Below are 22053 nucleotides of genomic sequence, written 5' to 3' on the forward strand. Positions count from 1 at the left end.
TACCCAAGGCTGGGTAAGGGTCCAGTGAAGTGAGTACTCTTACATGTTGTTGGTTAGAATATGCACGGCCCCACCTTTCTGGAAAACAAGTGTGACAGCATGGATCAAGAGCCTTAAAAATGCTGGGCTTCCCTGGTGGCACAGTGGGACACGGGTTCGTGCCCCGGTCCGGGAAGATCCCACATGCCGCAGAGCGGCTGGGCCCGTGAGCCATGGCCGCTGAGCCTGCGCGTCCGGAGCCTGTGCTCCGCAACGGGAGAGGCCACAGCAGTGAGAGGGCCGCGTACCGCAAAGAAAAAAAAATACAGTGGAAAAAATTATTTCTATGTAAAAATGTCCACCAAAACCTTTTTTTATAATAGCCAAAAAAATTGTAAAGCGCTAATGATTAGGAGAATGGTTAAGTAAAATAGGAAATGTACACCCTGTAGAATATAATGTAGCCTTTAAAATATTAGGGAGAGCAAATGATAGCTTGGAAAAAGACTTACTGTATGATACTAAGTAAAATAAACAGAGTACTCATTATGTATAGACTATGAGGCCCACTATTTTAATGGAGGTACACAAAATCTAGAAAGAAAGAATAATAGTAGCAGTAAACACAATATTAATAGTAGCTACTACATATTGAGCACTTACTGTATGCTTTTTCTGTGATATAATATAATTGCTTTACAATGGTGTATTAGTTTCTGCTTTATAACAAAGTGAATCAGCTATACATATACATATATCCCCATATCTCCTCCCTCTTGCGTCTCCCTCCCACCCTCCCTATCCCACCCCTCTAGGTGGTCACAAAGCACTGAGCTGATCTCCCTGTGCTATGCGGCTGCTTCCCACTAGCTATCTGTTTTACATTTGGTAGTGTATATATGCCCATGCCACTCTCTCACTTCGTCCCAGCTTACCCTTCCCCCTCCCTGTGTCCTCAAGTCCATTCTCTAAATCTGTGTCTTTATTCTTGTCCTGCCCCTAGGTTCTTCAGAACCTTTTTTTTTTTTTTAGATTCCATAAATATGTGTAAGCATACGGTATTTGTTTTTCTCTTTCTGACTTACTTCACTCTGTATGACAGACTCTAGGTCCATCCACCTCACTACAAATAACTCAATTTCATTTCTTTTTATGGCTGAGTAATATTCCATTGTATATATGTGCCACATCTTCTTTATCCATTCATCTGTCGATGGACACTTAGGTTGCTTCCATGTCCTGACTATTGTAAATAGAGCTGCAGTGAATATTGTGGTACATGACTCTTTTTGAATTATGGTTTTCTCAGGGTATACGCCCAGTAGTGGGATTGCTGGGTCGTATGGTAGTTCTATTTTTAGTTTTTTAAGGAACCTCCATACTGTTCTCCATAGTAGCTGTATCAATTTACATTCCCACCAACAGTGCAAGAGGGTTCCCTTTTCTCCACACCCTCTCCAGCATTTATTGTTTGTAGATTTTTTGATGATGGCCATTCTGACTGGTGTGAGGTGATGCCTCATTGTAGTTTTGATTTGCATTTCTCTAATGATTAGTGATGTTGAGCATCCTTTCATGTGTTTGTTGGCAATCTGTATATGTTCTTTGGAGAAATGTCTATTTAGGTCCTCTGCCCATTTTTGGATTGGGTTGTTTTTTTGATATTGAGCTGCATGAGCTGCTTGTAAATTTTGGAGATTAATCCTTTGTCAGTTGCTTCATTTGCAAATATTTTCTCCCATTCTGAGGGGTGTCTTTTCATCTTGCTTATGGTTTCCTTTGCTGTGCAAAAGCTTTTAAGTTTCATCAGGTCCCATTTGTTTATTAAGAGAGTAGATCTTAAACGTTCTCACCACACACATAAAAGAAAGGTAATTATGTGAGGTGATGGAGGCTGTAACTAACCTTATTGTGGTAATTATTTTGCAATAAATATGTGCATCACATCATCACATGTATACCTTAATCTTACTTAAAGTTATATGTCAACTATCTCTCAATAAAGCTGGGGGTGGGGGAAGAAGAACCCCATTGCATAGAAGTAGTGTCTCACCACGAACATTTGCTTTGAGCTCTAGTACAACATCATGGGGGCAGGGGAGGGGAATGAGATGGAGGGCAATTAGATCTGGAAATAGAAGCTGAGAGGATGAGAGGGTCACACTTCCAGGGGCTTCTTACAGGCCTGCAGCAGCAGCAGGTCTTCCGAGCTTAAGAGCACTTCTGTATTCACTCCTAGCTCCTGGCTGCTCTCTCTGCTCCAGGGGTGTTACAGGTCCCACCTGGTCAGGCCAGAGTCTCAGAAGTCCTGCCCCAGCACGCTGTGGGGCAACACGGAGTGACCTGGGAGTTTGCACTCACACAGAGATCACAGGTGACCCCACCATGTTCAGAGGCTGTGGCGCTGGGCATCATCCTTGACACCGGCCCTGACTGTTCATGGGCCTGGAGGAGTGTGGATTCAGGTGGATTCAAGAGAACAGGACTGGAACTTCCCTGGTGGTCCAATGGTAAAGAAGCCACCTTCCAATGCAGGGGATGCGGGTTCGATCCCTGGTCAGGGAACAAAGATCCCACATGCCGCGGAGCAACTAAGCCCACACTCCACAACTACGGAGCTTGCACGCCTCAACTAGGGAGCCCGCATGCAGCAAACTACAGAGCCCACATGCTCTGGAGCCCACGTGCCACAACTAGAGAGAGAAAAGATCCTGCATGCCTCAACAAAGATCCTGTGTGCCGCACCTAAGAGCTGATGCAGCCAAAAATAAATTAAGTAAATAATAAAATAAATCTTTTTTTTAAAAAAAGAGAGAGAACAGGACTGCTGGATGCTGGGGGTCCAATGAACAAGACATGATTCCTGGTGGAAAGGAGGCCCCGGACAAGTGAATAAGTGATTGACCCATCTGGGCTGGTGCACAGCTTCTCAGAGACACCACTTGCCTCTGTCCTGGGACCCCAGGATACCTCCCCCTCTTAAAGCACAGGCTCCGGTCACATGGACCAAAATCACACAGTTTCCCTCTGTGGCTCCAGTATCACACCTGAGTGTCACCTTGTAGGCAGGAATCCTCCTTGAAACCATTTTGTCTCTATGGTCCACTGGCTGTGCACCCCATGGCTCTCCTCAGGAGAGTCCCTGCCTAGTGTAAGCACAGCACCACGCTGCTTTGCCCAGGAGGATGTGGAAAGTCTACACGTCCTGCATTCTGAGGGCTCCACTGCTGGCAAGTCCCAACTCCCCTGGGTATCAGGGAAGTTATCCCCCACCCCTCATATCCTAGCTCTACCTCCCCACACAGCCTGGCCTTCTCCAGTGGACATTGCTGTTCCTTCTGACCTCTCTCAGTATCCTTTCATGTAAGTCCCACACAAGGCCCTGACTCAGGCTGTTCTTCCTGCTGAGAGCTCCCCGCCCATCCACCATGGGGAGGACCACTGCGTTCCTAATAGCCATTAGTAACCCACTCCCATCAGCACCCAAATCAGAGACCGGGAGCTCATCCTTGACATCCTGAAATCTAACTAATGTCCAATTAACTCTGATTCTGGTTCTGTCTCCTCAATCTCCAGGTAACATCCCTTTACCCGCTCCCCTTACCTCTCCTTGAGGTCACCTTGGTCTGGATTCAGAAAGTCCTGTGTTTGCATTGTCTCTGCTACTTCCTAGCCGTGTAACCCTGGGAAAATCCTCTCTCTAGGCCTTACTTTCATGAGTCCGTGTAATGGGTTTATTAATAGTTTCTACCTCATAAAGTTGGCATTCAGAGGAAATAACGTGTGTACAGTGCTCAGCACAGTACATGGCTCAAAGTAAGTCTTCAATAGATGTTAGCTGCTGTTATTGTTGTTACTGTTACTATTATTGTTTTTATTACTAGGACCTCAGCGTCTCCCACCTGGGCTAGGTTAGAAGTCTCCCACCTGGTCACTCATGGAGGGGGAGGGCTGGGGTCAGAAAGGGAAAACCCACAGCGACCAGAGCAGTGTAGAATCACCTGTGGCCACAGTGGGATCATTCTGTCCCTTGAAGACAGCTGAAAATGGGAGAAGGCACCAAAGCAGAGCAGCCTCACATCCAGACACGGGCACTGGCTATGAGATCACCCCTTCTTACAGCAAGAGCTTCCAAGGAACCTGGGCAGAGATGTGAATTCTAAGGATGGAGGGTCCCTTGGAAAGCATATAACTCAATTTCCTGACTCTACGATGGCAAAACTGAGTCCCTGTGAGGAAAAATGGCTCACTGTGGCTGATGTCATTTAACAAGGATTGATCTGGGGCTACTCAGTATCCAGTGCCGTTCTGAGTGCTGGACTCAACCCAGGCAGGGAAAGAGTTGCATCTGGACCCATTTTCCCACAAAACCATACCACCTATGGGCTGAGGAGCAGCCCAGCCAAAAATAACACTTATATTTCCATGTGCTTACAAAAGGGAGAAAACCAGAATTCTGTGTTAGCAATAAATCATCCTGAGAAACTCTTTCAGCCTGTTGCTGGAATGTGAGACACTAAATCAAAGCGTTAAACAGGCAAGAAGACTGGAAACCACTGAGCACAGATGCTAATAAGAACAAATTCTTCCACGCCAGCATCTGCCCTGTGAATAAACCAACACAAACTGGTCTGGGACCTGGGTAGCAAAGGAGGAGTATTGCAACATACCCCACGGTTGACACTCCCTTTTCCCCTCAACATCCAGGCTCTTTCCATGTCTTAACAAAATGTTCACAATTGGGGGAGAAAGGAATATTAACAATAAATTTTCATTTTATAAATGTAAAGCCAAGGCTTAGAGAAATGTAATAAATCAAGTCTATAACGAATATATTAGCTGGGTAGCTTCTACTCTATGCAATTGATCCACAGTTTCAAAAAAAAAAGAAGACTTTTGCCTAAGTCTTATATGGGAGGTGTGTTCCTGTGCTTAATTAGAAAAGTCACCTCCCAAAAAGTTTTTTAACCTTTTATGGGTCATGGATATCCCTGAGAATCTACTGAAAGCTGTGAATTCTCTCCCCAAAAGTGAGCCCATGAGGGCACAAACATAATTTTGCTTACAATTTTAGAAGCTCACCAATGTAGCCCCTGGCAATTTCTCAGCCACAGCTAAAGAAACTTGCTTTAAAGTGTTAGCTGTATAGTTTTGCAAGATGGCTCAAATCAGCACAGCCCACACCTGAAAACTTTCTGTAGGAGGAGGGGGTATGCATAACAGATGAAAACTGATTACAAAGCTGTTTTTCAGTATTTGAATCAAAGCATAAAATTATCATTTGTCAGCATGCACACACAGATTCAAATAAAAGGTATTTAACAACCTGATACCATAGCCAAATGGTATCAACATTTAGGGTTCCAAACTGTTCTAACAAATGGACCCCTGTACTAAAAATACCCTAAAGACACACTGCAAGAATCACCAGCCTCTCTCTATCTGCATCTGAGGCTTTCACATCCCATACCAACACCACATTCTTGAATCCTTGCTCCAAGAAGGCACAGGAAATGTTCGCACTGTTTATTGCAATGTACACATCTGTCATTTAAGATGATATCTCTTCCCACCTAAAGGAAAGATACTGCATTGACACTCTGGTACTAAGTTACTGAGCTTCTAATATACAATTTGCATTTGAAGAATGCCTATCCAAAAACTTGCCTGTTAATTTAAGGATCCATAAATTCTTCTTTTAACTCGGAGGCTCTGGATAACTGCTAGAAAACTGCATCCGTGCTCAGCAGGCTTTCCCTCCCTGTGACCTCTGCGTGCCCCGCGGGCTACCCCTGCCTGTTTTAGCCCAGGCTTCTACAAGTGGGGCAGCAAAGGCAAGGGTAACACGAGCTGGCTCCGGCTGCAAATAGCAACAGGCCTTTCATGAGTGAAAGCCCAAATATAGACCTGCCCACTGCTGACTGCTCAAGTGTCACCAGGAGAGGTTACATGCTGTCCCCTGAGTTACTTCATTTACTGTGGGGATTGGAGTCCGGTGGCTCCACGGAGGGCCTGATGTATGGTCATGAATAGAGGGCTGGGGGCTGTCACAGCAAGGGCAGGGGGGTGGCTGCAGGCCACGCAGAGAAGGAGGACTTCTGAGAGTCCCCAGGCTGTGCACCTTCCACCTGGCCTGAGGGGCTTTTCCCAGAGTCTTTTGAATAAGCACAAATCTGAAGGTAGTCAAATGCAACTTAATTTTTTTTCTCCCACTATTCCTTGAACGTTTACTCATTTATTCCCCTCTCTGGATAAAAATCGAGCACACCCGTGACTTTCTGCTCCCTCTTAGGTAACACAGAGTCCTGGGGTCGCTTGAAGGCATAGTCTCCATTCAGTAAGGGAATGTACAGTCCAATACGTTAATTAAAAAGTCAAACTTAGAGGACTTCCCTGGTAGTGCAGCGGTTAAGAATCCGCCTGCCAATGCAGGGGACACGGGTTCCAGCCCTGGTCCAGGAAGATCCCACATGCCGCGGAGCAACTGGGCCCATGCACCACAGCTACTGAAGCCTGCGTGCCTAGAGCCCATGCTCTGCAACAAGAGAAGCCACCGCAATGAGAAGCCCGTGCACCGCAACAAAGAGTAGCCCCTGCTCACCGCAACTAGAGAAAGTGCGCACGCACAGCAACAAAGACCCAACGCAGCTGAAAATAAATAAATAAATAAATTTTTAAAAAAGTCAAACTTAGTTTAGCCAGCATCAAAATCTTCTCCCCTCCCCAGCTGAGGCCTCTGTAACTGGAAGTCTGCCCTGGGAAAGGAGGGGATGAGGTCGGCCTCTTGTTCCCACACCTCCTCCCTTAGCTGCTGGTTTGTTTGCCAGGGGCAGGAGGCGCTAAGGTGATAAGACAGCTCCTATCTGAGTTGGTGCCACAGAGGGTGGGTGCTAGCTTCTGGCTCTCTGGGGCAGGCAGGTGCTTAGAGCACTCTCTGTCTCTCTGAGCTTTTGTATATCTCTAGGGTTTACCATGATAAGCCCTTTCCCCTGGAGTTCCCACGACCAGGCTGAGAACCCCTCTATTCCAGGGGGTCCCTTGCACTCCTCCTCCAGGCCCTGGTGGGCCACCTCCAAGATTTCTCAAATGAGGTCTCCTGACCCATGCAGCTGGTTCTCTCAGGCAGGATCTAGGTGACTCCTTGCTGGCTCTGTCGTCCTGCTGGCCCACATCTGGATATTGGGATGTAGGCTCCATCCTTGGTCCTGGCAAACTCTGGGGTGCAGACAATTCCAATGCAGCCACTCCCCCTGGCTCTGCCACCAAAGCAGCCAATCTTTTCTCCTCAGGCCACCATTGGCCCACTTGCAGGAAATACAGCGAGCTACCTGAAGGGTCCCTTTGAAGACCCCACACTGGGCTTGGGGATAGAGGGTGGGGCTTCCAACTCTCCCCATCCAGTCCAACAATAGCTCTCTCCAGAAAAATCGCTCCACCAGTCTCCCTCTCAAATACCCTCTTTTCTTCACTCTGATCCCTTTTTATTTTCTTCCACTGGTGGAGGGCATGAATTGGGTTCTGGACCATTTCCTTGAAAAGTTTGCATGTGGTGATTTGATCTCAGAATTTTACATCTATTGCTTTTTGAAACCTTAATCAAAATTTCATTTTTAAAACACTGTTACTGCCAGTTATCTATACAATAAAAATATTGGAAGCCAAATAAAATATCAAAAGCAAACAATTTGAAAGAATAAATTATGCAAAGATATATGTACAAGAATGTTCACCACAGCATTATCTATATTGGCAGAAAATTGAAATTAATCTATTCCTACCAATATAGAATTCTTTAAATAAATCACAACACTGTCAACTCAGTTTTGGCAAGTATTAAAAATAATGATGTAGATACCTTTTTTAATTAATTAATTTATTTATTTTTGGCTGCGTTGGGTCTTCGTTGCTGTGCGCAGGCTTTCTCTAGTTGTGGTGAGTGGGGGCTACTCTTTGTTGTGGTGCACGGGCTTCTCATTGCAGTGGCTTCTCTTGTTGCAGAGCATGGGCTCTAGACACGTGGGCTTCAGTAGTTGTGGCACACAGGCTTCAGTAATTGTGGCACGCAGGCTTCAGTAATTGTGGCTCGCGGGCTGTAGAGCGCAGGATCAGTAGTTGTGGCGCACAGGCTTAGTTGCTCCGCAGCATGTGGGATCTTCCCAGCCCAGGGCTGGAACCCGTGCCCCCTGTATTGGCAGGCGGAATCTCAACCACTGTGCCACCAGGGAAGCCCAATGCCTTTTTTTTTTTTTTTTTTTTTGCGGTACACGGGCCTCTCACTGCTGTGGCCTCTCCCGTTGTGGAGCACAGGCTCCGGACGCGCAGGCTCAGCGGCCATGGCTCACGGGCCCAGCCGCTCCACGGCATGTGGGATCCTCCCGGACCAGGGCGCGAACCCGTGTCCCCTGCATCGGCAGGCGGACTCTCAACCACTGCGCCACCAAGGAAGCCCCAATGCCTATATTTTTAATGTGGAAAATGTCCACAATATATTTGTAAGTAGGAAGAGTATGCAAAATATTATTACAATATAATTATATATATATACACACATATATATATACACACACACACAAAATGAAAGCAGGGTTTATCTTTTTTGAGTTATTTTATTTATAGCTTTGATTCGTCCATTTTATAATAATTATATATACCTTTTATTACTTTTTAAAATTATTTTTTATTGTAAAATAATATGTAATACTTGGCTGAGAAAAAAGCAAATACTACAAAAGAACCATAAAGTAAATGTAAACCAGTCATGCATCCTGGTAACAACAATTATTAGGTTTGGTGTATACTTTTCCACATTTTTTCTAAGAATATATACATTTATTCCCCTTTCACAAGAAATAAAATTTTCTTTTATAATTAGAAAGTCTGCTATTTTCATTTTGAAAAAGCAAATAATTTAGAAAGACTAATAGAAATAAGATTATAAAACAAAACCAGTAAAGACATACTGTAAAGAATATTCAAAGATATTAAAATAGACTATTAAAGAATTATAAGAAATCATATTAGATAAAATGATATATTAAAAAACAGTTTGAGGAAAAATAAATCACTTCAGCTAGAAGGTTATCTCTCCAGGAGGACTGGGTGACAGCCAGAGTAGCTATTGGGAATCCAAGAACCCATAGCCCCACCTCTCCTCGACATTAAAGGGAGGGACCTTCAGATAGAGGAATCTTTAGACCTTCAAGCTACATTCCACAGAGGCTGCTAGATGCCTTGGGATTATCTTGGGGGGGGGGGGGTAGAGATGCCCCTAACCAAAGCTTCAGCCTGGCCCTGGTTTTTTTCTTTTGGGGGGGGCGAGGGGGGTTGTTGTTGTTTTACCTTGGGCAATAATAGCAAGTACAAATCTGATTCCTGGCGTTCCCAGCTCAAAAACTTCAAAAGCCCTTTCACTAGTTCCTGAATCAAGCCCTCACAAACCGTGTTTTGATGAAGGGTTCCTTCCCCGCTCCCTGGACTTCTCGCTCCTCCCCCTCGGTCCTCCAACCCCACTACCCCTCTAGCAGTGCTCTCACAGGACGGGAGCTGACATGTACTGTATTTCTGTCTACACTGTACATTTCCTGGGTAGAGCCCTGTGCTGTCTTATACCCTGTTGTATGAACAGGTTCAGCTCCAACCCACACTCCATCCCTACCTGCAAACTACACCTCCTGATCTCCGTAAACAGGTCTTCAATAGCCAGGTGGTCTGAAGTGTCTAATTGCCTAAGTGTCTGTGTATCTTTTTTTTTTTTTAACATCTTTATTGGGGTATAATTGCTTTACAATGGTGTGTTAGTTTCTGCTTTATAACAAAGTGAATCAGTCATACATAAACATGTCTGTGTATCTTAAGAAACGTTTCTTTTCTGGGTCTCAGTTTCCTTATCTCTAAAATGACGTGTTAGAACACCGATTATATTTAAACATGTTGGTTGGGAGCTGGGATGCTTTGAAGGCGGAGGGACTGTACGTTTTTTGTATGCCCCCTCCGCGCCTAGCCTCCCAAAACAGGCACACAGCAAACATTCCATAAAAGCTTGTTGAATTGATACCAATAAGCTTGTGGCTTCTACCCAGTAATAGAAGACCAAGTCAGCTAGCTGGGTTTGCGTTCTCAAGAGGTTCACAGTTTAGTGTAGGAGGCTAAGACAATAACTCGTTCATTTAACAAATATTTTTTTCAACGTCAGTGTGTACACAGGTGGAAAAGGTGAGGCAAGAGTGATCATTCCGGGCTCCAGACGAGGTTGCGACATTGATTGATTCGGAGCGGCGACCTTCTGACCTTTTCATTGGTTGTCGCGAACCCTCCCTTCTATCACCCAACCAATCCCGGAAGCGTGCTGGAAGCCTCACAGGCCGCGGGCAGCCAATCAAAAGTGCCGAGGGTTGCGGCAGCTGGGGTGCTGACGCCGATTTCAGTTCAGCGAAAAATGACGCGGTCCGGACAGTCCAGTGGCTGGGGGTGCAGGGAGACCAGGCTCCGGCGAGCCGAGCTCTCCGGGCGCTGACCGCCGGCGGTCATGGAGGACGAGCAACCCGACAGCTTGGAGGGCTGGGTGCCGGTCCGCGAGGACCTCTTCGCCGAGCCCGAGCGGCACCAGCTGCGCTTCCTCGTGGCCTGGAACGACGTGGAGGGCAAGTTCGCTGTGACTTGTCACGACCGCACGGCGCAGCGGCGGCGGCGTAAGGGGAGCCAGCCCGGGCCCGAGCTGGTGTCCGAGCCCGTGTCTGAGGCCGCCGCGCCCCCGCCCAGCTGGGCAGGCCTGCTCTCGGCCGCCGGGCTCCGCGGCGCGCACCAGCAGCTGGCGGCGCTGTGGCCGCCGCTGGAGCGCTGCTTCCCGCGGCTGCCGCCGGAACTGGACGCGGGCGGTGGCGGGGCCTGGGGCCTGGGGCCCGGTCTGTGGACGCTGGTATGGCCGGCGCGCACGGACCTCGGCGAGGCGGCGCTGCAGGAGCTGTGCGGGCAGCTGGAGCGCTACCTGGGCCAGGCGGCCGACGCCTGCGGCGGCGCCGCGGTGCGCGACGCGCTCTTCCCCGCCGAGGGATGCGCGGCCGACTGCGAGAGCCTGCGCGAGTTCCGGGAGCGGGTCCTGCGCGCGCGGCGGGACGAGGCGGGGGCGCGGCTGCGCCAGGTACGCGCCCGCCGGGCCGTCGCCCGGTCCTTCTGCCTCTCGGTTGAGCCTCGGGCCCTTTTCCAGGTTGGGACGAGTGCGAGAGGGGGGGTCCTTCCGCAGACCAGCGCGGGGAAGGAGCAGGTTAACAGCGTGATGCGCGGAAGGGCTAGCAGCCTCGCAGGTGCTCTTCACCTGTCGGGGAGCATCAAGGGGAATTCCGCGGAAGCCCCGTGGGGCCTATAGCGAGAGGACTAAGTTAAATCAAAGTTTAATCGCAGTTAGGAGCCAGGGTAGGCCCTTAAACCTTTCCCCTGAAGATGCTGGTGGAGCTGGCTGTTTTGACAGGAAGTGCCAGAGAATACTGAAAGCAAAACTAGAAATATCCCATCCGTGTAGGAAATGACAACACAGACTGAAGGTAAACACTGACAGGTTCTGTGTATGAGGGAAGACCGATAATGGAGACAAAATGTTTTAGAGGATGAAGGTGCTTCTAGGACACAGGTTTTTTAGGTGATAAAGACTCGGTCAAGTGGACAGCCGACAGGATGTGAGCTGTCTTCATCAGTGTGGAACAGCAGCAACGTGAGTGCAATTTTAAGCTTGAAAGAGGTAATTAGCGAGATGGAACAATTCATTTTTTGAGTGGTAAGCTTACAGAACTGAAGGGGATTCACAAATTCACCAAAGGGTTTAAGAGAAAAATATGGCTCATATATCCACAACCAGCTGACTCTCCTGAGTCAAGATTTAGTGCTCTATCCCACACCCTGACATGCCTCTTGCTCGCCTTTTTCTCATTATACGCTGTACTTAATCTGAATGATTTTTCTCTGCCTTCATTTGAGGAGGGGGAGGTGTAAGAGAACAATCCAGCCACATTTCAAAATCTTAATTATATCCTCTCAAGCTAAATATAGAATGAACTTTTTTTTTTTTTTTTTTTTTGGGGTACGCGGGCCTCTCACTGTTGTGGCCTCTCTCGTTGCGGAGCGCAGGCTCCGGATGCGCAGCCTCAGCGGCCATGGCTCACGGGCCTATCCGCTCCCGGCATGTGGGATCCTCCCGGACCGGGGCACGAACCCGTGTTCCCTGCATCGGCAGGCGGACTCTCAACCACTGCGCCACCAGGGAAGCCCCTAATTTCACTTTTAATGTGAGGAAACCACAGAGCAGTTTCAGGCCAGTCAATTTTATCTTTTTTAAATTTATTTTTGACTGTGTTGGGTCTTTGTTGCTGCACGCGGGCTTTCTCTAGTTACCGCCAGCCGGGGCCGCTCTTTGCAGCGGTGCGAGGGCTTCTCACTGCAGTGGCCTCTCGTTGCAGAGCACAGGCTCTAGGGGCCCAGGCTTCAGGAGTTGTGGCTTGCGGGCTCTAGAGCACAGGCTCAGTAGTTGTGGCACATGGGCTTGGTTGCTCCGTGGCATGTGGGATCTTCCAGGACCAGGGCTCGAACCTGTGTCCCCTGCATTGGCAGGCAGATTCTTACCACCAGGGAAGCCCAACTTTATCATTTTGAATCAGACAGTCTTTTATTTTTTAGACACCAGTTTCTGACAGAAGTGGTTTTTCCTTAAACTAACATATGTTACTATTGTAAAAGTTATACGTTACCCAAGTTGAAGTTCATTCAGAGGTACTATGGCACCAGTATAGTTCATACTGTTAGGCTAGCTGTTGACACTTGTGTGGTTCACCTGTTTACGTGTAACAGGTGGGCAGAGGAGGGCTTAAATATAAAATATACTGCATCCATGGAAGTGTATGTGATCATCTTAATACTCAGCTCATATTTAGAACAGGAAAGCAATTGATTCTAGAATTAGACCAGTTGCCAATATTGCTAGTGTATATAAAGTGAAGCTGAATGGTTTGAATTCTGAATAGTCTAAGCAATAAGACTGAAAAGTATCAGTTGTCTTAAGTTTACTTTTTTGTGTGTTTTAATATTTTTCAGGGAAACTTTTTTTTAATCCTATTATTATCACCTGGATAAAATGTCAGCTGAACATAGATCACTTTATCCTTAAGTGGAGGGAAGGAAATAGAAGAATTTAAGGTTATTGACTGGGGAAAAAAAGTCTATACTATTACTTGATTTTATTTCTCTTCTCCTGGGGGGTAAGGTAATTTCTTACCAAATGAGTTTATCTAGATTATAAATGCTCAGTTTATTTTCTGTCCTGCCTCAGAAGAAGCACTCTGCAGAGGCTAGAGCCACATTTGTTATGCTAACTGAATCTGCTGGGGGTTTGGTGGCAATATTAACCTGGGGGAATTAAGAGAGTTGGCATGCTGGAGAAGTACTTGGAGGCATTTCTGTGTCCTTATGAGCTTTTAAAAAAGGAGTACATCCTCACAAAACCTTTATGGTCGGAAAAGTGATGAAATATATCCTCAGTCTACCCCCTATTTGATGCCTTTTTCTGGTCCTTTTCTCTGAGTACTTAGAGGAAACATAGTTAAGATAAAATTTTCAACTCTGCATCCTCCTCCACCTCCCACTTATTATTATAAAAGTCCCCAGGGCTTCCCTGGTAAGTCCCCAGTTACTAAACAGTCTTCAAAAGCACAGTGCTGAATGATTGATTATAGTAATAATAATCTACTGTGGATATACCATGATTTATTTAACCATTCTTACTGGGCACTTTGGTTGGAGAACAATAGCATTTTCATGTTTAATCAGTATTTTTTTTTTTTTTTTTTGCGGTACGCGGGCCTCTCACTGCTGTGGCCTCTCCTGTTGTGGAGCACAGGCTCTGGACGCGCAGGCTCAGTGGCCATGGCTCACGGGCCCAGCCGCTCCGCGGCATGTGGGATCCTCCGGACCGGGACACGAACCCACGTCCCCTGCATCGGCAGGCGGACTCTCAACCACTGCGCCACCAGGGAAGCCCTTAATCAGTATTTTAAATTGACGCATTAAAGTTTAGAACATTCAGGTTTCTTTAGCTTTGTTGGTTTGGTATGATCTTATAAATACTGTCCACACGTGAGCTTTATTTACATTTTGCCTTCTAGGTGCTTCAAGGGCATGAAAAAGCCAACACCATGGTAGCATTAATGAAAGTGTATCGAGAGGAAGATGAAGCATACCAGGAATTAGTTACTGCTGCAACCATGTTCTTCCAGTATTTACTGCAGCCATTCAGGGATATGCGAGAACTTGCAACTTCATGTAAGCTTGCTATTTTGGTACGTTTTCTTTATATTTTTACTTTATGAGATTTATTCTGTATCGTATACTATTTCTTCAGTTGCATTTAAGATTCAATCTGTGTTTCCACTTCGGGTTTACTCTATATTTAGTTATATTGTAGATATATTGAATTTATTATTTTTTAAATTGATTTCAGATGAAGACATTTTACATCGGTCGTCTTAATACATTAAGATTTCTGCAGATTTTCAAGGGTTACACACTTTCTTTGCTGATGACTTTTTTTTTTAATTTTAATTTTAATTTTTTGGCTGCATTGGGTCTTCATTGCTGCACGCAGGCTTTCTGTAGTTGCAGCGAGCGGGGGCTACTCTTCATTGCGGTGTGCGGGCTTCTTATTGCGATGGCTTCTCTTATTGCGGAGCACCGGCTGTAGGCACGCGGCCTTCAGTAGTTGTGGCGCATGGGCTCAGTAGTTGTGGCTCGTGAGCTCTAGAGTGCAGGCTCAGTAGTTGTGGCGCATGGGCTTGGTTGCTCCGTGGCATGTGGGATCTTCCTGGACCAGGGATCGAACCTGTGTCCCCTGCACTTGGCAGGTGGATTCTTAACCACTGTGCCACCAGGGAAGTGATGACTTGTTTTTGATGTGTTGCTTATTTACTTTAGCTTATTTTCAGCCTCTAAGGACACATGCAGACTTCTGAGAAATAGGATGAAAATTTAAATAGCAAGGCCCTGGATTGTAATTCAGTAAATTAAATTTTAGTAAATGCTGTCATTGCTCTTATTTCATTGAGCCATGGAACACTAGTTAGAATAAGCATTATCATTCCAGTGTTATAAATGAATCTGGAACCAAGGTGGGTGGGGAGGTTCAGTAGCTTTCTCTGGTTCTAAACCAGCTGGAATCAGAAGACAGCAGAGATCTCTTGATCTCTGCCCCCTGCACTGGGCCATCCTTCCACACATGCACTCATGGCCACTGCCGGGCTACCATAAAAATGGTATCATGTTTAGATGAAACTCATGCCAGCCTAACCTGTGGAGAAAGTTGTTCTGTTCATTATTTTGCAAATCTATTATTTGGATTGTCTTTACTTCCTGTGTATATTTTTTCTTTCTCTAAATAACAGCTGTACTGAGATATAATTCACAGACCATATAATTCACCTATTTAAAGTGTACAATTCAGTGGTTTTTAGTATATTCAGAGTTTTGCAACCACCAGCACTAATTCCAGAACATTTTCATCTCCCTGAAAAGAAACTCCATATGCATTCCCCATTCCCCCCCAACTCCAGGCAACCACCCATCTGCTTTCTGCCTCTAAATCTCCCTGTTCTTGACATTTCATATCGTATGGAATGATTTGTGTCTGGCTCCTTTCATGTAGCATCAGGTTTTCAAGTTCCATCCATGTTGTAGTGTGTATTAGAACTTCATTTTTTTCATTGCCAAATAATGTTCATTATATGCACATAGCACATTTACATATCCATTTAGCAATTGATGGACATTTGTAACTTTCCACTTTTGGGCTATTATGAATGTTGCTATGAATATTTGTGTACAGGTTTCTATGTGGACATATGTATTCATTTTTCTTGGATATATGGATATGCTGGACCCTACAGTAACTCTGTTTAACCTTTTGAAGAACTGCCAGACTATTTTCCATAAATGCACCATTTTACACTCCTACCAGCAGTTAGTGAGGGTTCCGATTTGACCACATCATCGTCAACACTTGTTATTGTCTGTCTTTTTGATTATAACCATCCTAGTAGATGTGAAGTGGTATCTCATTGTGGTTTTAATTTACATTTCCCTGATGGCTAACCTGGGTATATTTCTTATGTCACTAAATTATGCTTGGTAGAAGAATTGGATACTAGATGACGTAGTATATGTCACGATCATTCATGTTTTAGGTTACTGTATTACTTTTGCCCTTCAGAAAAGAATCTCACTATTGAAAAGCTTCCTGCCATGTCCCTAAAAGAAACCACGGCAACAGCTAACACTTGAGTGTCATGTACCAGGCTTTTGCTGAGTGCTTAACAATACAGATCTTATTCAAACAATCGAGTATCATTATTAATAGAGAAACATAACTTGACAGCATTCCCTTACAGAAAAAGTTATTTGAGTAATACAAAGTAAAAGTAGGGTTTTTTCCCTTTATACTTCAGAGTATCCCTTTGTCATCCAAAGGATGCACCACTTAGAGCCTTATTCATACTCAGTAAGGAACTGATGAATGAGTGAAGTTTAATTGACTATGTAGTAGTAATAAAAGTAGCTGAAATAATCCGTGTGACCAATTTCCTTTCGATTTCCTAATGGCTCTACGTTACTATTCCCTTTTACTAATACAACTTTCCCTTCTTTCTATAGAAGTCCTTGGATGAGGATGGTCTGGGTCCTAAAAGGATAGTTGCCCTGCAGAAGGAAGCCCAAGAATGGACCAGACGGGCTGAAGAAGCTATAGTCTCGATTCAAGATATTACAGTGAATTATTTTGAAAAAACAGTAGAAGCATTAGCAGGTAATAATTTAAAATGCTATACTAAGATACATGTAATTTTCATTTCATTCGGAGAACATCTGAGTGCCTCTTAAGCACCAGGTTCTGTATTTTTTAGGTACTGGGGATTCAATATAAGGAAAAGCGTAAACAGCCACTGTACAGTCAGGTGAAGGGAGAAAAACCTTAATTATATTAATTATATATTCATTCAAACACATGGAAAATGGCATTGGCAACAAGCCACATGAAGAAGAGAAACATGGGGCTCTGAGAGCTTAGGAGAGAGAAATTAGGCCCAATCAGAGTGGCCAATGAAGGCCTCTGAGAAGTGGCACTTGCCCTGATATCTGAAGGGTAAATGGAAGTGGAGAAAGCAAAACAGTGAGGGAAGAGTGTTCCACACAGGGAAGAGTGTTCCAGGGGTAGCATTTGCAAAGGCCCTCTGGTTTTTGGGAGCTTGACAAGTCTGAGGAACTTGGGAAGTATGCCAAGTGTGAGGAAGCCATGGGCTGGAGCACAGTCCAGGCACACCTCATGTCATAGCTCACTTCACTGCACCGCACTTTACTGCACTTCACAGATGTTACGTTTTGTACAGATTGAAGGTCTGTGACAGTCCTGCACTGAGCAAGTCTGTTGTAAAATAGCAAGTGCTGTTTTCCCAACAGCAGTTGCTCACTTCGTGTCTCTGTCACGTTTTGGTAATTCTCCTAATATCTCAAACTTTTTCATTATTATTATATTTTTTATGGTGATCTGTGATTAGTGATCTTTGATGTTATTATTCCAAAAAGATTACAACTCACTGAAGGCTTAGATGATGGTTAGCATATTTTAGTAATAAAGTATTTTTAAATTAAGGTATGTGTGTGATCTCAGATGGCCTCAGCCTGCAGCAGCTTGACGCAGGATTTCGGTTCCCCGGCCAGAGATTGAGATCAGGCCGTGGCAGTGAGGACGCTGAATCCTAGCCACAAGACCACCAGGGACCAGTGGCCAGTGACAAAGCCCTGGCCTTGTCAGCTGTGTAGAAATGAATTTCCACATAGAGACAGAAAGTAGTGAAGCAAGTAAAGTGTTTATTAGAAGGAAAAAGAGGACAGTGACTGTGGATAGACACACGGGTGGGCTCAGAGAGAGTCGCACCCTCGTGGTAGTCTGAATCACTTTTACGGGGCATTTCTTCCTTTGACCAGTCATCTTGCTTTGCCTGGTTCTGAGTCTGTATTTGGTATATCTCAGGATCCTCCCGTGTGTGTGCGCATCTCTTAGCCAAGATGGATTCTAGAGGCCTAGGGTAGGTTGACATCACTTACTATGAGGTGGCGCCCCCTCCCTTTTTGACCTCCAAGGAGCCTTTCTGTGCATGTGTAGTCAGGAAGTTCTCCTTGACTTTGAGAATGAGGAATATGTGGTCTTTTATCTCTTATCTGGTAAGGGCCCAGACTCCTCCATCATCCTGCTTTTTTTTCAAAAAATTTTTTAATTTTTGGCTGCGTTGGGCCTTTGTTGCTATGCACGGGCTTTCTCTAGTTGCAGCGAACGGGGGCTACTCTTAGTTGTGGTGCACAGGCTTCTCATTGCAGTGGCTTCTCTTGTTGCGGAGCATGGGCTCTAGGCATGTGGGCTTCAGTAGTTGTGGCACACGGGTTTAGTAGTTGTGGCGCACGGGCTTAGTTGCTCCGTGGCATGTGGGATCTTCTTGGACCAGGAATCGAACCCGTGTCCCCTGCATTGGCAGGTGGATTCTTAACCACTGTGCCACCAGGGAAGTCCCCATTATCCTGCTTTTATGGAGTTTCTGCTATTACAGAGTTTCTGTCCACAGGGGAGAAACTGTGTAGTCTGGGGCCCGTCTATCTCCTGCCTCAAGTATACATTGTTTTCTTAGACATAATGCTACTGTACACTTAATAAACCACAGTACAGTGTAAACATAACTTTTATACGCAATGGGAAACCAAGAAATTCATGTGAATCACTTTATTGTGATATTCGCTTTATTGTGGTGGTCTGGAACTGAACCTGCATTATCTCTGAGGTATGCCTGAATGGAGAATGTGGTGTGAGATAATGCCAGCAAGACAGGCAGGGATGAGACCATATGATCTTGTGGGCTGGGTGAAGGACTTTGATCTTAAATCATTGTTGATAGTAGACCCAAATAGCAACAACTTATTGTCTGTCAGTTTGTTGAACTATAGTACATTTATAAAATGGAATGCCATGTAGCAGTAAGCATGATTCTCTATAACTATTTTTATGAATAGCAAGAGTTCCCTGATATATTAAGTGAAATAAAAAAGATATAAAGCAGAATGATGATCCTGTGGGGGGGTTTTTTGTTTGTTTGTTTTGGTCAAACTATGTCTTCCTGTCTGTCTAGCTAAACATAGAAATAGTCTAGAAGTATATGCACCAAAATATAAGAAGCAATTGCTTTAAGTAAGTGAGATTCATGATTTATTATTTTCTTTTTTTAAATGAAGTTATCTAAAATTTTATACCAATAACCATGCATTATTTTTATGACAATAAAAATTCACTAAAATCCAAGAATTTTTCTTTTAAAAGGGATGTTTTGCAGGTAACATGGGAGGCAATAAACAAAGAATTAGTTCAGGATAAATTTTTCTGTTTTTAATGAGTTGTAATTATGTTTTATTTTATTAATTACAATACAACAGGAATGCAGAAACAAATGGCACAGGATGAGAAGAGATTTGGCCAGGCTGCCTGGGCCACAGCAACTCCCAGGTTAGAAAAACTCAAGCTGATGTTAGCTCGGGAGACTCTGCAACTCATGAGAGCCAAAGAGTTGTGTTTCAGTCACAAAAGAGCTGAAATTCAGGGAAAGGTGAGACAAAGATAAGTGAAACTTTCTTTTAAAAATATACTTTTATTTTAGGTAGAATCTTTCTTTCCAGGCATTGTGAAAGAGCTTCCTTTCTTTGCTTATTCCAACACCATCTTCCAGTAGATAAGAATTTGCAGACTGTGGAAGGTTGGCCGTGAAGTTTCCCTTTGGTCAAAATGTTTGTGAAATATTATTTTTTTAAATTGTTTATTTATTTATTTGTTTTTGGCTTTGTTGGGTCTTCATTGGTGCGTGCAGGCTTTTTCTAGTGGTGGTGAGCGGGGGCTACTCTTCCTTGCGGTGCGCTGGCTTCTCATTGCGGTGGCTTCTCTTGTTGCGGAGCACAAGCTCTAGGCATGTGGGCTCAGTAGTTGTGGCTCACAGGCTCTAGAGCGCAGGCTCAGTAGTTGTGGGGCATCGGCTTATGCTCCACGGCATGTGGGATCTTCCTGGACCAGGGATCGAGCCTGTGTCCCCTGCACTGGCAGGCGTATTCTTAACCACTGCGCCACCAAGGAGGTCCCTGTTTGTGAAATATTATATTGTAGGATTCACTTGACGATAACATCAAACTCAGTACTGATGTAGTACTTTAAAATCAATCAAGTACTCAGTAGTTTAAAATCAATCAAGCCGTGTTTTCAGCACAATTTTAGAATAATCAAAGAGGTGCTTTATCCTAGAAGCATAGTCACTTAATTTTTTTCCTGTAACATTATGACTTTAAAGCAGAAAACATTTGTAAATACCTCATTGCCGTTTATTTTTCTCAAAACCTAAATGTTTTCATATATTTCAGGGATGAGATAAAGTATTTGTGACAAACATTGAAGAAGGCATTTTTATCCCATTAAATGAAATGGAAAAGTGTTTCTTCTCTATTTGCTTTTTTTATATTTGATATTGAGCAAGGAATAGAAAATAACTTGAATGCTTGTAAAGTTTGCCTTTAATGTACTAATTATTTTAACTTGCTCTTATTTTTTTTCATGAAAACAAGATAGAAGATCTTCCAGAACAAGAAAAAAAAATAAATGTTGTAGACGAATTAGAAATACAATATTATGAAGTTCAGTTAGAACTATACGAGGTTAAATTTGAGATATTAAAATATGAAGAAATACTGCTTGTTACACAGTTGGACTCTATTAAAAGACTTATAAAAGGTAAAACATATATTTAAATGTATATATGCTTAAATTACACATTCAAGGAAATACAGATCATATTATCAATTATTGTATATTGTCTAATATATCTGAAATTTTCTAACAAAGTTTCCCTTTAGTACTTTATTATTCAAATAATATATTCATTGGTAAACACACAGCAAAACAAAGGGAAACTATTATTACCCCAGTTAAATCGTTTAGAGATACTTAGGCTCTATAGCTTTGTAGCCTTTTTTGTATGCTGATGTTTATAAATCTTTCAATTTCTTAAACCAGAACTATGTATCCTGTTCAGTAACCTCTTTTTCACTTAATACATAATAATCATTCTTCCATTTCAGTAAGTAATAAAACCATCAAAAATTTTAATGGCTGCATAGTATTCCATTGTATAGACATGCAGGGATTTCCAGTTTTTCACTGTTGTGAACAGCATTGTAGTGAAGAACCTTCCTTTACACATGTCTTTGTGTATACAACAGATTATTTCCTTGGAATAAATTTCTAAAGATGGAATCAGGTCAAGGACAATGCATGTTTTACATTTTGACACATACTTGTTAAAAAAAAACTACAAGAATCATTTGATATGCATTTTTCTGCACCTCTATTATTTTCTAAATTTCTAAATTTCATTCTACATAATGGCCCTCTAGACAGGTTGTACAAAATGATGCTCCCATCAGCTGATTATAAAATAGCTTTTCCCCCATACTTATTCATTTAAATTCTCACCTACTTGAGAGCAAAAAATGGCATCTTCTAATTTTCATTTATTTAATCACAAGTGATGTTGAACGCAATTTTGTATGTTTACTGGCCATTTGTATTTCATTTATTCATGGCCTATTCATGGCCTTTGACCATTTTTCTTTGGAACATTCCCTTTCTATATTAGAGATGTTATTCTATTATCTGTCATATGTTGCAAATAATTTCTCTGTCATTTGCTTTTTCTTGCCTTGTAGGAATATTTAATTATTATGAAGTCACCTCTATCAGTCTTCTGCTTTGGTGTTATACCTCCTTATCCCAAAATTATATCAGTATTTATTTATGTTTTATTTCAGTATTCTTATGATTCTGTTTTTAAAAACATTTGGCTCTTTAATCCAGGTGAAATTTATTTTGATGTGGGGTAGGAATCTAACTTTTCCCCCCAAATTGTTAGCAGTCCCAATCACTAGTTTTTAAAAACATTTTCCCCTGTTGCTTTGCTTTGAGTTTTACCT

At 43.7% G+C, this 22053-nt stretch overlaps 1 protein-coding gene across 7 annotated transcripts in view; it reads left to right on the top strand.

Moving 5' to 3' along the window:
* Positions 1-22053, top strand: part of WHAMM (WASP homolog associated with actin, golgi membranes and microtubules) — a 59917-nt gene that overhangs the window by 30812 nt on the left and 7052 nt on the right. For 6 of the 7 annotated variants that reach the window (XM_033852197.2, XM_033852196.2, XM_033852198.2 and 3 more), the window contains 5 exons: positions 10172-11182; positions 14124-14297; positions 16660-16810; positions 19480-19649; positions 20650-20815. In XM_033852197.2, the coding sequence (XP_033708088.1) occupies positions 10505-11182; positions 14124-14297; positions 16660-16810; positions 19480-19649; positions 20650-20815 (1339 nt within the window). In that variant the 5' untranslated portion in view covers positions 10172-10504. The remainder of the gene's footprint in view (positions 1-10171; positions 11183-14123; positions 14298-16659; positions 16811-19479; positions 19650-20649; positions 20816-22053) is intronic. The other variant, XM_019945708.3, reaches the window with a different exon arrangement.

This window comes from Tursiops truncatus, chromosome 2 (assembly GCF_011762595.2).
Source record: "Tursiops truncatus isolate mTurTru1 chromosome 2, mTurTru1.mat.Y, whole genome shotgun sequence".
NCBI lineage: Eukaryota > Metazoa > Chordata > Mammalia > Artiodactyla > Delphinidae > Tursiops > Tursiops truncatus.